The sequence below is a fragment of the Notolepis coatsorum genome (assembly GCF_963971535.1).
Source record: "Notolepis coatsorum genome assembly, chromosome: 13".
Lineage (NCBI taxonomy): Eukaryota > Metazoa > Chordata > Actinopteri > Aulopiformes > Paralepididae > Notolepis > Notolepis coatsorum.
In genome coordinates, this window is record NC_140177.1 from 110,569,471 (window position 1) to 110,591,262 (window position 21,792).

A 21,792-nucleotide genomic window follows, 5' to 3' on the forward strand; every position below is an offset into this window, starting at 1 on the left:
CTGTTTTGTTCTGTCACTCTGCTATGAGAAGGTCTGTCTATGCTACAGCTTTCTCTCCTCTCAACCATTTCATGCTGACGGTCAATCGGTGTCTATTGGGGGAGTATGCGGGGGGGGGCTTTGTTTACCTTTTTTGGTAAATGGGCTAAGCTAGGGCTGGTGTGCTGTTGTGAATATTTGAATGAATGCGGGACTAGTTCGCTCTGGTCCTCCTCCCCTTAACGTTGTGTATATGGGTTTGTTCATTCTACAGTATTTTGGGGTTTAGTTATTTTATTCATTTAACCCCTTCATGGTGCACACCACAGTGGAGGTTGCTGTTTGCAACCACCAATGGTGCTCCGTGTTAACATCAGTCCTTTGCTTTTGACATATTGAAACAGTGCCCCGCCCGGCCGACGCCATGGGTGGGTCGGCCTGGCGAGTGGCTGGTGGGCTGCTAAAGCCTGTACCGCCACGGTATGGAATTGGCAGCGATTAGAACTGTGTTCGAATTGCTGTTTTTTTCTATCAAAAAAATTGTGTCTGGTGGCGGGGCCTTGAGGGCCAGCCGACGTCGACACATCGCGCGAGGTTGTTGACGTTATTAGCTTTGACCTAGCCGCAAGCTATAACCGCTCAGGGTTCCCCTCTCCGCAGGGGATTTTGGTCTTCTGCTGGAGCGTGGGCGGTATTGTCCTAGGCCCCACACCGCCTCACGCCGCGCTGCCAGAAGAAGAGAGAGCACGGCCTTGTCAGCGGCGATGACGAGGCCCTCGACAGGCGGCCATGTTTTCCCCCGCCAGAGGTATCCTGGGCGTTGAATCGACAGGTGTCCACAAGGCCGACAGCCTTGGCGGCCGAGGGATCGGCCATGTTGGATGGGTTCGGCTTGAACAACAAGCCGTCACCGTCCTGCCGCGAGCAGCCCGCTCTCCGATCACTCCCTCCCCCAACACCAGCGGAAAAAGTGGGCTCTGATTGTTTCCTTTGGGCCGCGTGCCTTCGTTGAAGCGCGGGCGGCCCCACTTTTCGCTTCTCATGGGGACACGGGCTGACACCCAGTTGATGGCTGAGCCTGGGTCTGTCCGTGAGAATGTTGTGCTGTCAAGCGGCTCCCACACCATAAGCTGTGTTGGTTGAGCCTGGTGTTACGTCTGTCAACTATAAGTGTTGTCAGCAGGGGGGCTCGAAACCTTTTGAGGCACACAGTGCGGGCTTCCCCGGCCTCGCCTTCGCCAGGCCAGGTATCATGTTGGTGCCTCCCACTCCTGAAAGATTGGCAGTGGTCTCGCAGGCACGCGTGATTTGGGTGGTAGTAATATCACTGCAGGGCTACGGTGTGTAGGAACCCATGAAGTCCTCACACCTTGCATGTCCGGCTGCAGAACAACTCCTCAGCATGTTCTGGAGGGGTGTTCAGTGGGGGGTCTTTTTTCACCTAGAAAGCCCCCCGTATCAAACCGGCCCTTTCTGTCGGGGTCCCCCCTTGGGTGCGATTGCCTCGTGGGTAGTGTCAGGGTCAGATGTCCCGACACGGAACGCTCTGCTCGCAAGGTTCCAGGGTTGGCTACGCACAGCGGGTGGGACCGGGCCAACTATCTACAGTTCCTGGCGGACCTGCGCCACATGGCGGCGGGTGCGTTGGGAGTGTCATCACATATGACTACGGCAGTACCATATGTCGAGGTGGATGGAGAGAACGCTGAGGCGGGGACTTGTGTTTACACAACCCCACCCGTTTTCAGGTTTGGTACAGACCCTATTGTCGGGGTCTCCAGCTGTGACAGCTCTGGTCAACGAGATCCAATCTCTGTGGACGAAGCAAGCCATCGTCGTGGCGTTCTCCTCCCGGTGTTCTCTGGTGCCTGAGAAATCGGGAGGGGGGGGTGTCAGACCCAGGCTGGACCTGTCCCATGGGAAGGTTCAGCATTTTGTGGATCGTCTCCTACCTGTTGAACACTGTCAGGTGGGGGTCTGGTTCTCCTCCATAGACCTGTAGGATGCGTATGCGCATCTCCGATCTTCCATCCTAGGGCTTACCTACGCTTCCTTTGCAGGGTTAGCGTATGAGTACCAGAGGCTGCCGTTCGGTTTTCTCTGGCTCCCCACATCTTCACCAAGTGCGTGGAGGCCGCACTGGGGCCTCTGCGTCGTCAGGGGTTACGGAGTGTATTCTGCCCTGACGACGTTCTGGTCCTTCGCGGTCAAGGTGGATCGTCAGGTCTCGTACCAGGCAGGTCCCTACCAGCCTGGGGTTTGCTGTAGACTGGAAGTAGAGTACTCCTCTTCCCAGTCAACGGTTAGAGGGCTATGGGCATCCCTCTCAGAACGTGTTGTCAACACGCTCTGGAGGTTCCGTCCTAGGACGGTTACGACTGTCTCACGTCACGTTTTTCACCGACGCCTCCCACGCTGGTGACGCGTCGGGCCAACGCAGTAGGGGGCAGCTGGCAAACCATGCTGCCCGGTCTGCGCTACGTTCAATGTGTTGGTATTGAAAGCGGTCCTTCTGGTCCTCACACGGTGTTGATCAGGACGGACAATACGACGTCAGTGTCGTATATCGACAGACAGGGAGGAGTACGCTTCCCCTGTCTGCACCAGGCGGCTGGCTATGGGCGTCCTCCATCTGCGCGGCCTGAGGGCTCTCCACATCCCCGGCAGGGTGACTGTGGGTACAGGTGTACTGTCGCAGGGCGGTCCTCATCCTGACGGGTGGGGATTACGTCCGGACATAGCCAGGCAGGTCTGGGACCAATGCCGTGCCGCCTGGGATTCTTCCCCATACATCTGTTAGGTCAGTTGTTGGGACGGGTACGTTGAGGGGCGCAGGTTCTTGATCCTGTTGGTGATACCATCCGGAATGCGCATGCTCCCTCCACTGTCGCGCTTTACGCGGGCAGATGACGTATGTTCCAAGTGTGGTGTAAGGCGGGGGGCCAGGACCCAGTCTCCTGCCCCCTGGATGCTGTCCTTAGTTACCTCCAGTCTCTCCTTGATAGACTGTCTGCTTCGACGGTGAGGGTATATGCAGCAGCTATATCCTCCTATCATGAGGGATTGGAGGGGATGTCTTGTTCAGCCACCCTCTTGTGAAGCGTTTCCTGCTTGGCGCTCGACGCTTTAAGCCGGTGCAACGCTCCTTGGCTCCGTCTTGGGATCTTCAATTGGTCCTCGGTCGGTTGTCCTTGGCCCCGTTTGAGCCGCTCGAGCAGGCGCCGTTGGAACAGCTGTCTTTCAAGACCGCGTTCCTGCTGGCTGTCACTTCCGCTAAACGCGTGAGTGAGCTCTGTGCTCTTTCGGTACGTCCAGAGTGCCTGTCTTTTCGGGCCGATTGCGGTGCCACTCTGCGACCTAATCCTGCTTTCATGCCTAAGAATATCCGGAGTTCCTTCCGCTCCCGGGATATTGTGGTTCAGGCGTTTCCTCCTCCTCCTCACGCTAGTGAGTTAGATGCGGGCCTTCACCTGTCATGTCCGGTCCGTGCTTTGGGAATTTACCTCAGCCGTACTCAGGACCTCAGGGTCACCGTTCAGCTTTTGTCTGTCACGGTGGTTCTCGTGCCGGTAAGGCACTGTCGAAACGGCGCCTGTCCCATTGGTTGTGCGGGGGCATTGCCCTCTGCTACACGTTGGCTGGGCAGGATCCCCCTGGGGGCGTCAGGGCGCACTCCACTCGTGGGGTGGTGCCTCTGCCGCTCTCCTGGGTGGGGCCTCGGTGGAGGCCATCTGTGCTGCAGCTTCATGGTCCTCCCCGGGCCCCTGTGTAAGGTTTTACCTCATGGACATGACCGGGGGTTCTGTCTCCCAGGCGGTTCTGGGGTCTGTGGCCTTTCCTGCTTCCCGTCCTTTGTTAGGGTAGCAGGAGTGTGTGGGTATGGGCCACAGTGTGTTAGGTCACACTTGGTTCCGCCTGTGCTGTGTGTTCAAGGGGTTCTAGTTCCCTCTTGCTCGCACTCAGGTGGAGTTGACTGCGCCCCCCCTTCATTAGGAAGGATGGGGTGACAGGGCTCCCCGAACCCCTTGATGTGGGCTTACGGGTCCTCAGGGGGTACATCTGTCGGGCCTCACGTCCGCTCTAACCCATATCTCGATAGGCTTATAGAGCGGGACGCGATAAGCCAAGTACGAATATATAACGATAGGTTATGTATATAACCTAGTTATATGAGTACTGGCTGAGCGTCCCGCTCTTAAGCGGCCCTGAGTTCCCTTTTGAGGGATCTTTTACTGGAACGGGATTTTGGCGAGGAAGGGTGTGTTGGTGACCATGGTCATGGTCTTATAGACTACGCCTCCATAGAGGCGGGACCCGGTCAGGTGTGGGTGTACAAGTTGTTTTCGTGATGGAGTACAATAGGTACAGGAGATAAGGGGTATCTCGATAGGCTTATAGAGCGGGACGCTCAGCCAGTACTCATATAACTAGGTTATATACATAACCTATCGATATCCCAGTAGCTGTAAACCTTTCCACAAACTGTCAATTGCCTACAATTAATCATAGCTCAGATCAGGCCTTCAGAGCTATACACTGTAATCAGTGGCAATGGATGGGCAGGGCAAGTGTGTGCCTGGCCACTAGAGGCACCAGAGGGATGCCATGCAGTGACCTGGCAAACTTGGATGCTAATATTTGATTGTTTGTTAGTATGAACAAAAAAGGATGATTCTTTTCCACTGTTATTCTTTCATCACCTTTTATCCAGAATTCCATCTTCGTGAACCTGTGGTAAAGGATACTGTATCTCGTAGCCGACACACAAAAACCTCCGTCTCACGGACACCTGAAATATTAGCGCAGCTAAAGATATGCGCCGCAATCGTCTTGTGCCGTTATTATCCAATCGCGTTGCCTGAGATGAATGAAAGACAATGTCCCGGTCACGTCACCATGCCGATATTGAGTCAAAGTAGGTGAGACGCACACCTGTGTTAATGAGGTGGCAGCCGGTGAAAAACAAGACAGAAAAATGACAAGAGTAGCCGTACACTTGTAGCTCAGATGGAATCATTTATAGAGACGATAAAAAAAAACTCTTAAAGGAACACGGCAACATTTGGGGAAATTAGCTTACCGTCCTCTCCAGAGAGAGACAAGAAGATAGATACCAGTTTCCTCTCTGTGCATTCAGTAGAAAGCTATCTGGCTGCACATTAGCCTAGCTTAGCACAATGAATGGAAGCGGACATGTATGGATAGCCTTCGGGAGAGGTGTTAGTTGGACAATACGTAGGCTACCCGTACATGTCCGCTTCCATTCATTGTGCTAAGCTAGGCTAAAATGCAGCCAGATCGCTTTCTACTGAACACACAGAGAGGAAACTGGTATCTATCTTATTGTCTCTCTCTGGAGAAGACAGTAAGCTAATTTCCCAAAATGTTGGCGTGTTCTTTTAAGTTGCCTTCGTCAGGAGTCATCTACTGTATTTTTTAGATTGGTCTGATTAACCCCGACAAAGGCAGCTTGTCTAAATGTTCTTCTTTAATGTCTCAATAATCCATCTGGGCTATGATTGTGCAGCTACTCTTATCATGTCTTTTTCTCTTTTTTTACCCATGCCTATATTAAACATCTAGAATCATTTCAAAGGTTGCTGGATGGAAGGGCAAACAGAGGGGCAGTCCAAAGCAAGCAGTCAAAAACCAACATGCAGCAGAGCAATCAGCCTACTTGGGTCCAAGTGAGGGATCTGATTGGGCATCTCTTATGTCCATCTGCCTCACAGCAATGTCATTGGCTCCGGGGAATCCCACTGGCTTCCTACAAGTTAATAGGATTTGAAGTTTCTTTATTATAGATGTCACAGAGGCTTGAAGGCAGAAAATGTATGGCGTGTGTGTGTCTGCGTGTGTGTGTGTGTGTGTGTGTGTGTGTGTGTGTGTGTGTGTGTGTGTGTGTGTGTGAGCATGTCTGACTCTATCTTCTATATATTCACTGTGTCTACATGTGTTAAATATGTAGAAGGTGTAGAATTGACAGAGACATTCACCCACTGTCTGTGGCAGTTTAATGAGCTCTTAGGAAGATCTCTTCTTTTCCTAAGCAGCTAAACATGCTGGGTACAACTAACTGGCCTAAGGACACACAGACACGGTTTATTATTACAATGTAGGAGAAGAGAGGGGGCAGTGTGTGTGTGTGTATTGTATAAAAGGTGTCTGCAACTCCATTGTGTGATCAGACAAAAGTAGAATCTTGGTTGTCAAACTGTGTGAGGCTGAGCTATTCTTTACTCTGAGGCTGCAGCTTACATCTTTTTAAAATGCCAACCCACCTTGTCCACAAAAGCCTATTCCCATGCATGCATAGATGTCTTTTTGGAGTCTTTCTCAGATGGCACATAAAACAAGGCATTGGTTCTCATTCTGTAATTACAGGCCTATAAATCTCCAGCTTAAAATGATCATACCAGTAATTTTGACATGTAGGTTCCAAGTCAATCTTGCCTTGATAACAAAACCAAGGCGCCCTTCATTTTCCATAATTTTCTACTTCTGCCGATTCACCATTGCCATTGGCTTCCATTTCCAGTGTATCTGAAAATGTGTCCTAAACACCACATAAATACGCCATAGAACTTCAGTTGTTACACTGTTTTGATTCCACATAGTAGAAGGGGATGTTTTTGTGACCCTTTATTTTTTCCCCATGTGAGGTTGGACACAATTACATTGTGTGATTTGCTTTAGAAGTGCAAGGGATCCAGGGAATGGAAGATTAAGTAATGGAAGATTTTTCTGACCAATGTACCTGTTATACAATGTATCTGTTCTGTTGTGATGCATTGCGGTCCATCATTTGGTTTTAATGCTTAAAAGAACAGGGTATCTGATGTATTAGTGAACATAAAGTTTGAGTACTGATATTACTGAGTAATGTTACATTCACCAGGTCAATATGGCCATCTGTTGTAGCCTATTGGGCTTTGCCATGTTATGATTATTTGCAACATATTTATTTTATGCTAAATAACAATATAATAACAATATTTGTCATTTAAGCATTCAAGCATATCTATTCACTCCTATGTTGAGTATTTGAAAAATTACCCTTGTGGTACATTTTGAACAGACAAATAAACGTGTGATTAATCACAGTTTTTATCAGGTTAACTATGGACAATCGTGCAAAAATCAATATTCAATATTTTAATCGATTGACAGCCCTAAAAAAACTTAAACTTTTCAGGAAAATAAATGCACCTCAGATATTAGTGTGGCATTTTAGTCTGATGTGGTCACCTTTCGGCAACCAGAGCCGTTTGGAGCGTTCATATCGCATGGCTCTCATCTTCAGTGATAGTTTTGAGTTTCTGCACAATGAAAGAATGGATCTCGTCTGATTGTATGTAGCCTACTCCATAGGCAATGAATTAAATCTAGTCTCATGGTCACTGTTCTTTGCTGTCAGAGGACATTTGGCATGAGGCTTGCAGAACCAAGCCCCATGGAGATACACAATTGTCCTGTAACTGTAATCTTTGTCCTAAGCTCTTTCCCTTCAAAAGAGCATGGGGCAGAAACGGAATTAAACCCATTTATTTACATGGTGAAGTTGGGGGTCGTTGGTAGCTGAATTGATGCCCTGTCTGCTTTTAACACCAGAGGGCACTGGAGCAGAATATTGCCTTAGAGAGCTACTCAGACAGCTGCCATTGCAAACAATGACAACTCCACAGGTGTGGGAGGAATCGCTTCTTATGACATGTACTTGGAGAAATGTCTGAGTCTGATTTGTAACCCGTTCGCGTGTAGCTTTATGCCAAGCAAGCAGTGCAAAAATTTACCATAGTGGCGTGCAGTAATGCGCCTTTCATTTTCCGCCGCCCAGCGCCCAGGTCGCGCGGAAATAGGCTGTCTATTGCCATTCTCTTTGACAAACTCTAACCTTAACCAGCTCCTTAACAACGCCTAAACTTAACCGTTCTAACCTTAACCAACTCCGAAACAATGCCTAACCTTAACCTTAACCTTAACCATGCCTAACCTTAACCATAGAAATTATATTGCCATTCTCTTTGACAAACTCTAACCTTAACCAGCTCCTTAACAGCGCCTAAACTTAACCGTTCTAACCTTAACCAACTCCGAAACAATGCCTAACCTTAACCTTAACCTTAACCATGCCTAACCTTAACCGGCGAAAGAATACACGTTAAAAAAAAATCACGTTAAAAAATATTTTCGATGGGATTCGAACTCGCCAGCAAACGAGCCATAGGATCCACAGCCATGTGGCCTTGCCAATTGAGCTATTGCTAGATACTGAATAAGGGGCGGTGACTTATATATATTGAGCTCCGCTCGTGTCGAACCAAGGCGGGATCTCATGCGCATGCGCGGGCACCTCGCGCGAGCACGCCGGCGCACGCACGCACCTGAGCGAGCACGCCGCCGCCGGTGCACGCACGGTAGCATTTGTCTGAAAAGAAGGGCGCTTTACCGCACTGGCGTGCGGTGACGAATGCGGAAGCATTTTTGCACTGCTTGCTTGGCATAAAGCTACAGGCAACCCGTTCACACCCACCGCAAGGAAGTAAATGCACCAACCATGGTTCTTCTTGAATAAAGACTAAAACCAAAAATAAAGAATAAAGAAACATGCAGAATTCTGGGAAGAGCAAGAGTTTTATCTTGCTTCCAGTCGGGGAATAATTTGTCTCCCGTGTGTAGAAAGGGTCAGCGATAGGGATGCTCGATATTGGCTTTTTTACCGATACCGATATACCGATATTGTCCAACTCTTAATTTCCGATACCGATATCAACCGATACCGATATTAATGCAGGGTTTCCCCCCCCCCAAATCTTTTTATAATTTCAGGTAATTAACATTACATATCTCTTGTTGTGGAATTAACACAACATTATGCATACTTTTGACAATAAATAAAATCAGAATTTGTTCTTACTTGCTTGCCTGGGTAAATAAAGGTTATAGAAATGTAAAAAAAATTATAAAATTTAAATAATTTAAACCGATACCGATATTTTCCGATATCACATTTTAATGCCGATATCGGCCGATAATATCGGGAGGCTGATAATATCGGACATCCCTAGTCAGCGACCATGTTAAAACAATGGAAAATCCAGTCTAATTCATCAAAGCACACGTAACATCACACTCCATAAGGGATAACGCTAAACCACCAGGAAACTGGAGCAGCACCAAGGTTGTGAAGGAGAAGAGGACTTTTCTCCTTACTTTCTGGGTCTGTTCTGCACGGCCTGCTGCTGCTGCTGGACCTGCTGCGAGGCAGGGGTCCGCTTCCTGCTCGGCTCCAACTGGGTGGTTGGCATCCCTGTTCGTACCGTAGGGGGCCCGCTGTAGGGGGGTCCGGGTGGGCCCATCGGAGCCCCTTGGTGAGGCATTCTAGGTCCTGATGGAATGCCTGGTCGCTGAGGGAGGAGAGAGGGATGGAGAAAGGACCAGAGATCAGATACTGTAGAGCAGACCTGGGCATTGTACGGGATGATTCTGACCGGCCCGTGAAAGATTACATGATAATAATTTTTTTTTATATATATTTTTTTATATATATATTTTTTTTAACTTTTTTCTTTTCATGTCAACTTTCACACGCACAATATACGCTTACCTAGGATTTGACTTGATTCAACAACAAAGCAGTCGGGGCAAGCCGAAAACGGTCGAAAGTGTGGTTATTTGAAGTTTGGATTTCTTTTTTCACAACTGAGGTAGGTAGATTACATTTTTAGAGACTAAAGTACAGAAAAAAGGTACCGTTGGGTACCGGTATCGATTCACAGGTACCGGTACCGTATCGGTTCAAATGTGAACGGTACCCATCCCTACTGAACACACAACTGCAGGGCAAGGGCATTTTTGCTCATGAAATGCATAGCCATGTGAAAGCCTTCATGACAAAGTTGCAATTAATTTCAAGGCAACTAGGCAGCAACAATCTCAAACACATGAAAACCCTGAAATAAGTCAAACCATCAGCTGATCACGGGCACAGGTACTCATCCATGTTGGGAGCACTGCATGATGAATTTTCAAGGCGTTTTCAAGATTTCAAAAAGGTTGAGGATGAAATGCAGCTGGTTTCCTCTCCCTTTACCTGCAGTGTTGATAGTGCACCCACTGATGTTCAGCTTGAACTCATTGACCTGCAGTCTGATTCACTACTGAAAGAGCACTTTAAGTCAGCATCACTGCTAGAGTTCTACTCTGCTCTCAAGGAGGAGAACTTTCCAAACATGCTCAGAAGATGTTGGTTCTCTTTGGATCCACCTATATGTGAACAGACATTCTCAGTCATGACGTTTACCAAGTCCAGGTACAGATCCTCTCTCACTGATGAACATCTGGCAGCTGTGCTTCGCATCTCCACCTCAGACATGCAACCTGACTTTGATGGACTTGTTAAAGCTCAACAGAGACTGGATTTATCACACTGAATGAAAAAAAAAAAAAAAAAGCTGAAGAACACTAAAATGTGGAAATATAACAAGTGAAATGGGACACTTGATCTTTTTTCTTTTCTTTTTTTTGCACAGTTCTGAAAACATTAAATGTTTAATATAGGCATGTAGAGTAAAAAAGGCTACTGGGACACTTTTCATGTCTTGTTTATTTTGTCTTTAGAAAGCTAAGAAAATCCTTGTTTCAATAGTATATGAAACTCAAAATAATAACTTTATTTGTATAGCACTTTTTCATACATGCACTTTGTTATTAATGTTTCACATTTTGTTTATCATTTTGGAAATAAATTCTATTTGAATAAATGATATTTTTGAAAGCTAACCTCACCTTTTAATTGCCAAATAATAACATACACTCTTACCAGGGGTCAAAACAATGCCATTTACTGCTTTTTATATAGAAATAAAAGGTATATTATGCATAATTGAGTTTGGAATTTTGGCCCGGCCCTCCAACATATTTTCAGTTGCTCATTCGGCCCCCCGGGAAAAATAATTGCCCACCCCTGCTGTAGAGGGTAAAACTGCTATAGAAATGTAGCTTCAACAGCCATCATGACCAGATGGAACTTAATGCCTACAGATGATTAGCATTCTGCACTTTGCTCACTACGAGGTAGGGTGCATGAATTATGTAGTTGCACATACTGATCATCTGTCTTCCGAGTGAAAACAACACCAAAAAACATTCCCTGCAAAGATCATGGTTAGTCTTTAAAAGGTAGAAACTAATGTTGTCAAACAGCGACCAGTAAGCAAAGGAGCCCCTCTTGGTTTTGCACTTTGTTTATGTTTTGGGGGTCTGATGTGTGGGTTGGATTTCAGTGGGTTTGGGGGGAGGGGTTGCTACTGCTGACCTCAGACTCCAAGAGAGGTCTGGAGAAATTCACAGTATAATAAGTTACTAAACTCCAAACGACACGTCAGACCGAAACCAAACAAGTAAAACAAAGCACAATACCAAACAGGGCTCTTTTACGTAGAGGTCGCCGTTTTACAGCATTACAGATTCTATCTTTAATATGGTGTTAACACTCCAAAACAAAGAAAGGATTAATTTCTCCACCATCAAGTCTTTACACGATCAACTCTTTGAGAGTTGCTTTTGTTTACATCACAAGTTCAAGTTTCAAGTTTGTTTATTAAATATCACAATAAAATACACGTACTTTACGGTGAAATGCTTGGTTCTGTATGAGCCCCTGAGTGTGTGCTTCATACAGTAAAAAAAAAAAAAAGGTAAGAAAGTAAGTAAGTAAAAAGGAATATACAATATACATATATACAATATACAGTACAATATACAATCTAAAGTAGTAAAAATTTGTAAACAAGTAAATGAATAAACAGCAAATACACATAAAGCTGTATTCTCATTGGTAGCACTTTGTAAAACGTAAAACCCATTTAGTTAATTTTCGCATATCAGTGCTGCCCATGTTCATCAAATAAAGAAAACTGTAATTTATAAAATACTAAGTGTGTTATCATATCAATACTTAGTCAGACAACATTATAAACTGAAAGTGTCTGCGTGGACAGCAGAGCTTATATCTGTACAGAGTAGCTTAAGTTTCACTTATAGATTAGATTTAACTTCATGTAAAGCATAGAAAAAAGGTTCTAGAGACGACACGACATGTTACACAACAATGGCAGAGGATTTGGCAATATTTCAAATTTAAACTCTGCAGCAGCTCGACGGGAGAGGAGCTCAGAGGACCAGTCCAGACCAGCAAAAGTATGTTTTTGTGATGCACTAAATAACACCTACATTGATCCGTCAATGAACTGATAGAAAATGTACGGAAGGTATTACTGTCTGTTCGTCTGTTGGATACTCCTCACTGAAAATGTATTAAAAACCGATGTAGACAGACAGACACAGCGGATAAAAGTAGCCGCATAACATTAAAGATCAAAGTAAGCGATCTACAGATATTGACTATAGATCTATCACTGTGTGTTAGTTTGTTCGTTAGTTAGTCACAATGTAACATTGACTTTGTGCTGCTCGGGGGTAGGGGTGGGTGTGAGTAATTGATTACTCGTCATTTCAACTGAACTTGAGTGGTTTTTAAGGAAACTATTTGGTTACCAAGGACGTTCATTAAAAGTGCTGGTTTTTGCAACTGAAACTAAAATCTTGCTCTGAAATCCCACAAGGCATGAATTGTTGCAAGAAGTCAACAGTGGAAGCCTGAGAGAGTTGGAGAGGAGTAATGATACCGCAAAAGGTTTGTTAGCTAACTACTAGCTAAAACAGATAAACAGCAGTTTGTGTTTGTGTATTTCCAAATTGTGCCAACAACATGTTGCCCACTTTGTGTAGCATTCATAGACTATTGATTATGGGTGGGAATCACCAGTTTCATCACGATACGATACGGATTCTTTGGACAACGATACGATATTTGCCGATATCACAAAGTCTGCCACGATACGATACGATACGATTCAGGTGCCTGCGATCGATATGAGACGATATTATATGCCCATTTAGCACAATCAGTTATATTATCATACTGGCCAATCGTGTCTCGCTCTTCGTCATTATGAGATATCTCTTATCTCCAGCACCTACTGTGCTCATGAACAAAACAATTGCACTCTCATGCACGTGACCAGGCCACGCCCCCGCGTCCTACTATATGACGCCGGACATGGTCTCACTCCCCCTTCCTCTTTTTTTGTTTCCAACATGGACGCTGCAGTGCACTCCATGAACTAGTTGTTATGAAATGCAGAGAGAAATTACACAATGTTGGGTTTTCGCCGGAGATTCGCCAGCCCCTGGAATCTTCTCGGCACATCCTAACAGTGCATCAGGCCTGGTCTGGGGTTTCCTCGTCTCGTGACAGCGGATCGAGGGACGTCGCACGGCGGCTAGCTGTCGGGCTAGGTCGCGCACAGGTAGGGCCTGCGCTGCCAGGCATAAATGCTAGCGTTTGTGATACTGCTCGTTGTCCCGTGAGACAACCGAGTTGTGTATTGGCGCAAGGGGCAGGATATCTGGGTAAACGTTGTCGTCATGACTCTGAGTTGGATGTTTTCCCAGCTATTCTGGAGCGAGCGGCTAATGCTACGATGCTGGGTCACTGTTCCTTTGTTCCCCGGTCACCACTTTTCCCTCCTCTTAACTGGTTCATTGATGAAGGTCAGTCGGTATCTAATGTGGGGGGTTTTGCTGAGGCTTATTTACCCCTTTTATGGGTGAATGGGCTGACAACAGGGCGCAAGGCAGGTGTGCCCTGGCTTGAGAGCCAGGTAGCATCGATCCTTTGCCCTGGCATGGTTGAACGGTGTCCCACCCGGAAGCCGACGCCTGAGGGCGAGTCAGCCCGGCAGGAGGCGGTATGGGCTGATGAAGTTTATACTGCCACAGGATGGAATTTAGCAGCGACCAGTGTCATTGCTCAATTGACTGTTTTTCTGTCCACATTGCTGTCGGGTAGTGGGGCTGTAGGGCCAGCCGACACCGAAAACATTGCATGTGTTTTTGGGGTCATAGAACTTTTAACTCAGTCGCAGGCTATAACCGCAGGGAGGATCAGGATGCTATCAAATCTTATTCACAGGCATCTCTGGTTGGAGCAGTCTTCCCTTGAGGAGGAGAAAAGGTTTCTCCTCCTTAGGGCTCCCCTTTCCGCAGAGGGACTCTTTGGTCTTTCCGCGGAAACGCGGGCGGTATTTGACCTGGGCCCCACACCGCCTCGCACCACGCAGCCAGAGGTGAGAGCGTGGCCTCGTCAACGACTGTGGCAAGGCCCTCAACCAGCGGCCATGTTTCCCCCACCTGAGGTACCCTGGACACAACGAAAACAGCCTTGGCGGCCGAGGGATCGGCTACATTAGATGAGCATGCCCTAAAAAAACTTCGCCGTCTAGCTGTGTCTAGCTCGCTCTCCGGTCACTCCCCCCCTCCCCCCCCCCCAACACCAGCGGGATAAGGGCTCTGATTTGTTTCCTTTGGTTGCGGGCCGCGTGCCTTCAATGAAGCGCAAGCGGCCCCACGTTTCGCTTCTCATGGGGACAGGGGCTGACACCCAGTTGATGGCTAGGCCTGGGTCTGTCCGTGAGAATGTTGTGCTGTCAAGCGGCTCCCATGCCACGCGTTCTGCGTCTGTGGTTGGTGAGCCTGGTGTTGTCTGTCAACAACTAAGGTTGTCAGCGGGGGGGCTCGAGGCCTCTTGGGACACAGCACGGGTTCCCCCAACCTCGCCTTCGCCAGGCCGGGTATCACGTTAGTGCCTCCCACGGCCGGATGACCGGCAGTGGTCAGGCAGGCGCGCGTGATTTGGGTGGTAGTAATATCACTGCAGGGCTACGGTGTGTAGGAACCCACCCTATCGGGCAGTGTGGGGACCTCACACCTTGCATGTCCAGCTGTAGAACAGTTCCTCAGCAATCTATGCTGGCGAGGTGTTCAGTGGGGGAGCTTTTATCACCCAGTGTGATGTCAGCTTCCCCCGTATCAAACTGGCCCTTTCTGTTGGGGTCCCCCCTTGGGTGCGATTGCCTCGTTGGTAGTGTCAAGGTCCGATATCCCGGCTCCACGAGACACCCTGCTCGCGCGGTTCCAGGGTTGGCAATGCACAGCGGGCGGGACCGGGCCGCCCATCTATGGTTCCTACGGGATTATCATCACATATGGCTACAGCAGTGCCATATGTCGAGGTGGATGGAGAGAACGCTGAGGCGGGGGCTTGTGTTGCAGTTTGCGCTACCCCACCCTCTGTTTTCAGGTTTGGTGCACCCCTTGTTGTCAGGGTCAGCAGCAGTGACAGCTCTGGCCGACGAGATCCAATCTCTGTTAGCGAAGCAAGCCATAGTCGTGGTCCCAAGGGAGGACGCGATGTGTGGCGTTTACTCCCGGTATTTTCTAGTGCCCAAGAAATCGGGAGGTCAGACCTATTCTGGATCTGTCTGCGTTCAATCAGCTGATTGTGATGAGGCGGTTCAGGATGTTGACCGTCAAACACCTGATAAGCTCCGTCAGAGTGGGAGACCTGAAGGATGCGTACTTTCACATCCCGATCTTCCCTCCTCACAGGAAATTCCTTCGCTTCCTCTTTCAGGGTGTGGCGTACAAATACCAGAGGCTGCCGTTCGGCTATTCTCTGGCCCCCTGCACATTCACCAAGTGCGTAGAGACCGCGCTGGAGCCTCTACGTCGTCAGGGGATAAGAGTTATTTTCTATCTCGACGACATTCTGCTCCTCAGCTGGTCGGAGGAGGTCGCCAGGTCTCATACCAGGCTGGTGGTGGAATTCCTCACCAGTCTGGGTTTTGCTGTGAACTGGGAGAAGAGTACTCCTCTTCCCAGTCAACAGGTGGAGTACTTGGGCTTGGTTCTAAGCTCAAGGCCCATGAGGGCAACCCTCTCGGAGCGGCGAGTGGCTATTCTCGACGCGCTCAGGGGGCTCCGTCCTGGCAGGACAGTTACGGCGCTGTCCGTGATGCGCCTACTCGGTATGATGGCATCTGCTCACCCGCTTGGCCTCCTCTTCATGAGGAGGATACAGAGGTGGTTTTCCAGTATGGAAATAGACCTGGTGAGAGGCAAGTGGAAACGACTGAAGGTTCCCATGTCAATACTGGGGGATCTCGACCACTGGGGGAGGACTGGTACCCTCACCAGCGGGATCTCCTTCGGCAGCAGGCTATCACACATCACAGTCTTCACCAACGCCTCCCTCACGGGATGGGCGGGGACATGTCGGACCAACGCAGTAGGGGGCAGCTGGACGTGCCATGCTACCCGATCTGCACTGCATATCAATGTGTTGTAATTGAAGGCGGTCCTTCTGGTCCTCAAGCGGCTCGGCCATTTGGTGGTGGGCGAGCACGTGTTGGTCAGTACGGACAACACGACGACAGCGTCGTATATCAACAGACAGGGTGGAGTACGCTCCATCCGTCTGCACCTGGCGGCGGTCGAGCTCTGGCTGTGGGCGTCTCGCAATCTGCGCAGCCTGAGGGCGCTCCACATCCCTGGCAAGCAGAATGTGGGCGTGGTTGTGATGTCGCGGGGCGGTCCACGTTCCGACGAATGGGGACTACGTCCAGACATAGTCAGACATGTCTGGGACCGGTTCGGGGAAGCCACGGTGGATCTGTTTGCGAGCAGACAGTCTCACCAGTGCCCCTTATGGTTCTCGGTCAGTCGGGGGGATGATCCTCCCTTGGGGGTGGATGCCTTCTCGATGTATCCATGGCCGCCCGGGATTCTGTACACATTCCCCCCCATACATCTGATAGCTCAGCTGTTGGAGCGGATACGTCGGGAGCACAGGACTTTGATCCTGATCGCGCCGGACCGGGGCACGGCTGTGTGGTTCCCGGTCCTGATCCAGCTCTTGGTAGCCCCGCCGTGGCCTGTTCCTTGGTCATCGCAGGCCCTCTCTCAGGCGCACGGGTCTCTGTGGCTGTACCCTGTTCTGGGACAGCCGCTGATGGTTTGGCTGTTGAGGGGGTGAGTCTGGAGGGGATGGGTCTTGACCCTTCTGTGGTCGACACCATCCGAAACGCGCATGCTCCCTCCACTATCGCAGTTTACGCGGGTAAGTGGCATACTTTTCAAGAGTGGTGTAAGGTGGGGGGCTGGGACTCGGTGTCCTGCCCCCTGGACGCTGTCCTTTCCTTCCTTCAGTCTATTTTGGGTAATAATAATGGATTGGATTTATATAGCGCTCTTTGTGACACCCCAGTGACCCCAGAGCGCTTACAGAGGCCATTATTCGTTCATACACAGTCATACCGGTGGTGGTAAGCTACAATTGCAGCAAGAGCTGCCCTGAGGCAGACTCACGGAAGCGTGGCGAATAATCATGGCCTACCTCCGACCACCACCAACATTCATTCACATGCATACACATTCATACGAGGCAAGTAGGTTAAGTGTCTTGCCCAAGGACACAACGGCAGTGGGATGGACATGGGCTTGAGCGGCATTCGAACCACCAACCCTTCGATCATTGGACGACCCGCTCTACCCCTGAGCCACGCCGCCCCACAGACTGTCGGTCTCGACGGTGAGGGTATACGCTAGGGGTGGACGGTATAAACGGTATACGGTATAAACGGTATGAATTTGCTCTACGGTATGGATTTTGACTATACCGTATAACCGGTAGTGCAGCTCTAAAATAGCAATGACGTCATGTAACCACAGCGCGACTATTTCACTCGCATTTGCCCCTAAAAATAGATAGAATTAGTCATAGATAATAGATATGTGCGAACTAGAAAAAGTTATTTAGGAGGCTTCGCGCAGTGGGCGTGCCAGCCCCTCCCGCACGCATGTAAACACGGGTCTACTAGTAGTCTAGTGGGACGGGACGTCTCCCTGAGCTAACGTTAGCTTAGCTACCGTTACAAAATGACCCAGTCAACTATTCACTTTTAGTTTAATACATGATGAGGCATTGTCTAACCGAACGGTATCTAGTCGGCCAGCTACCGATAGCTCCTGACATCAACAAACGCTCCATCAAGTCTAGTAGAGTAGACGTGTATGATAGCTCCGTTAGCCGTTAGCTCACGTTAACGCAAATTAGTTCACCGTTCAAAACGAAATGTCCCATTGAACTAAATAATTCACTGAGGCGTTGTATTAACGTTATATATCCGGCTAGCAGTAGCTACAGATAGCTCCTGATATCAATGTCTTATAACACTGATTCGATGCGTATTCGAGCTGAGGGCTTGCTAACGTTATAGTACCAATACAATAGGGTCCAGGTGCAGCGCCGGAGAATCCTGGCCGTAGCTCTGCTCGAGGCTACTAGAGTATAGGTCCAGGTGCAGCTCTGGAGAATCCTGGCCGTAGCTGGAGGCTACTAGAGTACACACAGACAGTGGAGCTTGTTGCGTGGTGGCGATGTCTCGCAGATAATACAAGTACAAGTCTAATTATATAATATATATATTTTATAAAAAAAAAAAAATTATATAAAATAAATTTTTTTTTTATCAAAAACGATGATACCGTGATATATACCGTTACCGTCTATGCTTCAAATTATACCGTGATATAAATTTTAGACCATACCGTCCACCCCTATACGCCGCAGCTATATCCTCGTCATGTGGGTTTTGAGGGCGTTACATTGTTCAGCCACCCTCTTGTGAAACGTTTCCTGCTTGGCGCTCGGCGTCTCAAGCCGCTGGAACGTTCTCTGTCTCCGAGTTGGGACCTCCAACTGGTCCTCGGCCGGTTGTCTGAGGCCCCGTTTGAGCCTCTTGAGCAGGCGTCGTTGGAGCGGCTGTCTTTCAAGACTGCGTTCCTACTGGCCATCACCTCCGCTAAGCGTGTGGGCGAGCTGTGTGCTCTCTCGGTGCGGCCTGAGTGCCTGTCTATTCATGCCAATAGCGGTGCGACTCTGAGGCCTAATCCAGTCTTCGTGCCAAAGAATATCCGGAGCTCTTTTCGCTCCGGGGATATTGTGATTCAGGCGTTTCATCCGCCTCCTCACGCCAGTGGGTTAGAGGCGAGCCTTCATCTGTCGTGTCCTGTCCGTGCTTTGGGGGTTTACCTCAGTCGGACTCGGGATCTCAGGGCTGCCGATCAACTTTTTGTTTGTTACGGTGGCCCTCGCGCTGGTATGGCACTGTCCAAGCAGCGCCTGTCACATTGGTTGTGCGAGGGCATTGTCCTTTGCTACACGTTGGCTGGACAGGCCCCCCCTGGGGGTGTCAGGGCGCACTCCACTCGTGGAGTGGCGGCCTCTGCCACCTTGTTAGGGGGGGCCTCGGTGGAGGACATCTGTGCTGCGGCCTCCTGGTCCTCCCTGTGTCCCTTCGTTAAGTTTTACCTCATGGACATGACTGGGGGTTCTGTCTCCCAGGCGGTTCTGAGGTCTGGGACCTCCCCTGCATCCCGCCTGTCGGTGGGTTAGCAGGGGTGTGTGCCATGGGGTGATGTGTCACACGTGGTCCCGCCTGTACTGTGCATTTTTGGGGTCTCTGGTTCCCTCTTTTTCGCACTTTGGTGGAGTTGACTGCCTCCCCCCCTTCGTTAGGACGGGCGGGTGGACGGGACTCCCCTCCCCCTGGTAGTAGGGCTTGCGGGCCCTCAGGGGGTACACTTGTCGGGCCACGCGTCTGGTCTGCCCCATATCTCATTATGGTGAAGAGCGAGACGCAATTGGCCAGTATGATAATATAACGAACGGTTATCCTATAACCTAGTTATATGAATACTGGCTGAGCGTCTCGCTCTTAGCGCCCTGAGGTCCCTTGGTTGGGTTTTCAATGTTGGAAACTTTTTCTGAGGAAGGGGGAGTGTGACCATGTCCAGCGTCATATAGTAGGACGTGGGGGCGTGGCCTGGTCACGTGCATGAGAGTGCAATTGTTTTGTTCATGAGCACAGTAGGTGCTGGAGATGAGAGATATCTCATTATGGCGAAGAGCGAGACGCTCAGCCAGTATTCATATAACTAGGTTATAGGATAACCTTTCGTAACATTTAGATCAACTCAAAAAAGGCAACGGAAATATCATTTGACATTTTAATTTTTGAGCTCTTCCAGACATTTAAATGAAAAACAATCTATTGTTTTTAATAGACCTCCTGTTCACTGTAAAGTGCCACATTTTGATATATTGACCTTTGGGTTCCTTTCACACCAGAGCTGTTTGGTCCGGACTATCGGACCAGAGTTCGTTTTCTCGGATAGTCAGCTTTTTTTGGGGTGGTGTCGAACTCAGTCGAACTCTGGTGCGGACCAAACACGCAAACTCTGGTCCGCCTGAAAACGTAGGTCTCGGTTCGCTTCATCGGACCAAACGCGGACCAAATATAGGAAGTGACCTGATAAACTGTGCATCTTGGGTAGAAGGAAACAAAACAAAACACTGCGGCGTGCATTCACTGCAAAACAAGCATGTGGTAAACATGTCTCGTGGACAGACGTGGGCGAATGACGAGGTGAAAGCCCTGATAGAAATATGGGCAGAAGACCAAATTAAACAGCTACTTGTGGGCACTCATAACAACAACGCAGTGTACAAGTTGTTTAGCGAGAGGATGGTGGTAATGGGCTTCAATAGAACAATGCCACGTCAAAATAAAAAAACTGCGTCAGCAATATATTAATAAATAAGCAGAGAATTAAATTAGATGTCCATAACATTTGTGTTTTTAATTAGCATAGCCTAAATAAATATGAATTCAAGAAGTTAAATACTGAATTAACGACACATATTTATTAACAGGCTGAAAGTTAAAACGAATAACAGGCTGAAAAAACAATTAGACAATTTAATATAGGCTAAACACAGTATTGTCCACTGACAGCCTCTGTAAAACAGCAGGGAGCATAACACTTTTATACGTTCCTTGTAAAACGGGCACAAATGCAAAAAAGATTAATGAAAGTCCCTGTTATTAGGCTCCTCAAATATCGTTCATAAAAAACATTTATGTAATATTTTACAGCATTGAGCAACCAAACAGGGGGATGCTGCTGCATATGTATGCTCTGTCATCTTTGAGATGGCGAGACCATGCAGTTGGCACCGTGTGAGGCCACATTTGAGCAAATTAATAATACTGCAGAATAATAATACGTGTGTAAAAAAAAACCATTCATTGCGTTTGATGTAAGCAAACTGATGCCAGACTCAGCATTCATGCATTCGGCTGAATAGCTAGATGAAGCACATCCTACCTGGTCTTTGTTAGAAGAACTCAACTCGTTATTATTGGCGCATACACTCTATCAGATGTCTGTCATAAAACAATAAAGCGGACAGAAATGCGGAATGTTTTGATTATATTTAAAAGGCGTTGACATTGAATCTAAATCTATAGTTTATTATCCGTGGGCGTCAGATATACTCATTGGTTGCTCGTAATGTAGGATAGACCGGTCTATCAAGAGAGAGAGATAGACCGGTCTATTAAAAATAATTAATTAACAGGAACAATTTAAATAAATAACGTTAGTTGGAGATGATTTGTGTGTGCTAATTTAAGGCAGTCAATGAGTTGTGCTCTCTCTCTCTATAGACCGGTCTATCTCTCTCTCGATAGACTCATTGGTTGCGCGTATATAGGATAGACCGGTCTATCCTACATTACGCTTGTGACGGAGAGACTTTCAACCTTTATTTGGGAAAAATAAATAATATGTTTAATAATAAGTAAGACAACGGATCCGTTTAACGAATTCCATATAAATCTATAGTTTATTATCCGTGGCCGATAGACGGCCAGTGTCAGTTGGTATGATGACCTGGCTGGACGTTATACTTGGCACAAGACCCACATCCAGCCTGAAACATATCGTTGAGTCTTTCGAAGATGAGACCCATCAGAAGGCATCACCAGCACCGCCTCCGGCTCG

At 48.2% G+C, this 21,792-nt stretch overlaps 1 protein-coding gene across 4 annotated transcripts in view; it reads right to left on the reverse strand.

The window, feature by feature from the left end:
• The window catches only part of LOC311239536 (SWI/SNF-related matrix-associated actin-dependent regulator of chromatin subfamily D member 3-like), a 208,108-nt gene that overhangs the window by 127,871 nt on the left and 58,445 nt on the right, over positions 1-21,792 (reverse strand). For 3 of the 4 annotated variants that reach the window (XM_084327858.1, XM_084327860.1, XM_084327857.1), the window contains exons 2-3: positions 9,193-9,386; positions 5,657-5,746 (exon numbers count right to left, since the gene is read on the reverse strand). In XM_084327858.1, coding sequence (XP_084183984.1) covers positions 5,657-5,746; positions 9,193-9,386 — 284 coding nt within the window. The remainder of the gene's footprint in view (positions 1-5,656; positions 5,747-9,192; positions 9,387-21,792) is intronic. The other variant, XM_084327859.1, reaches the window with a different exon arrangement.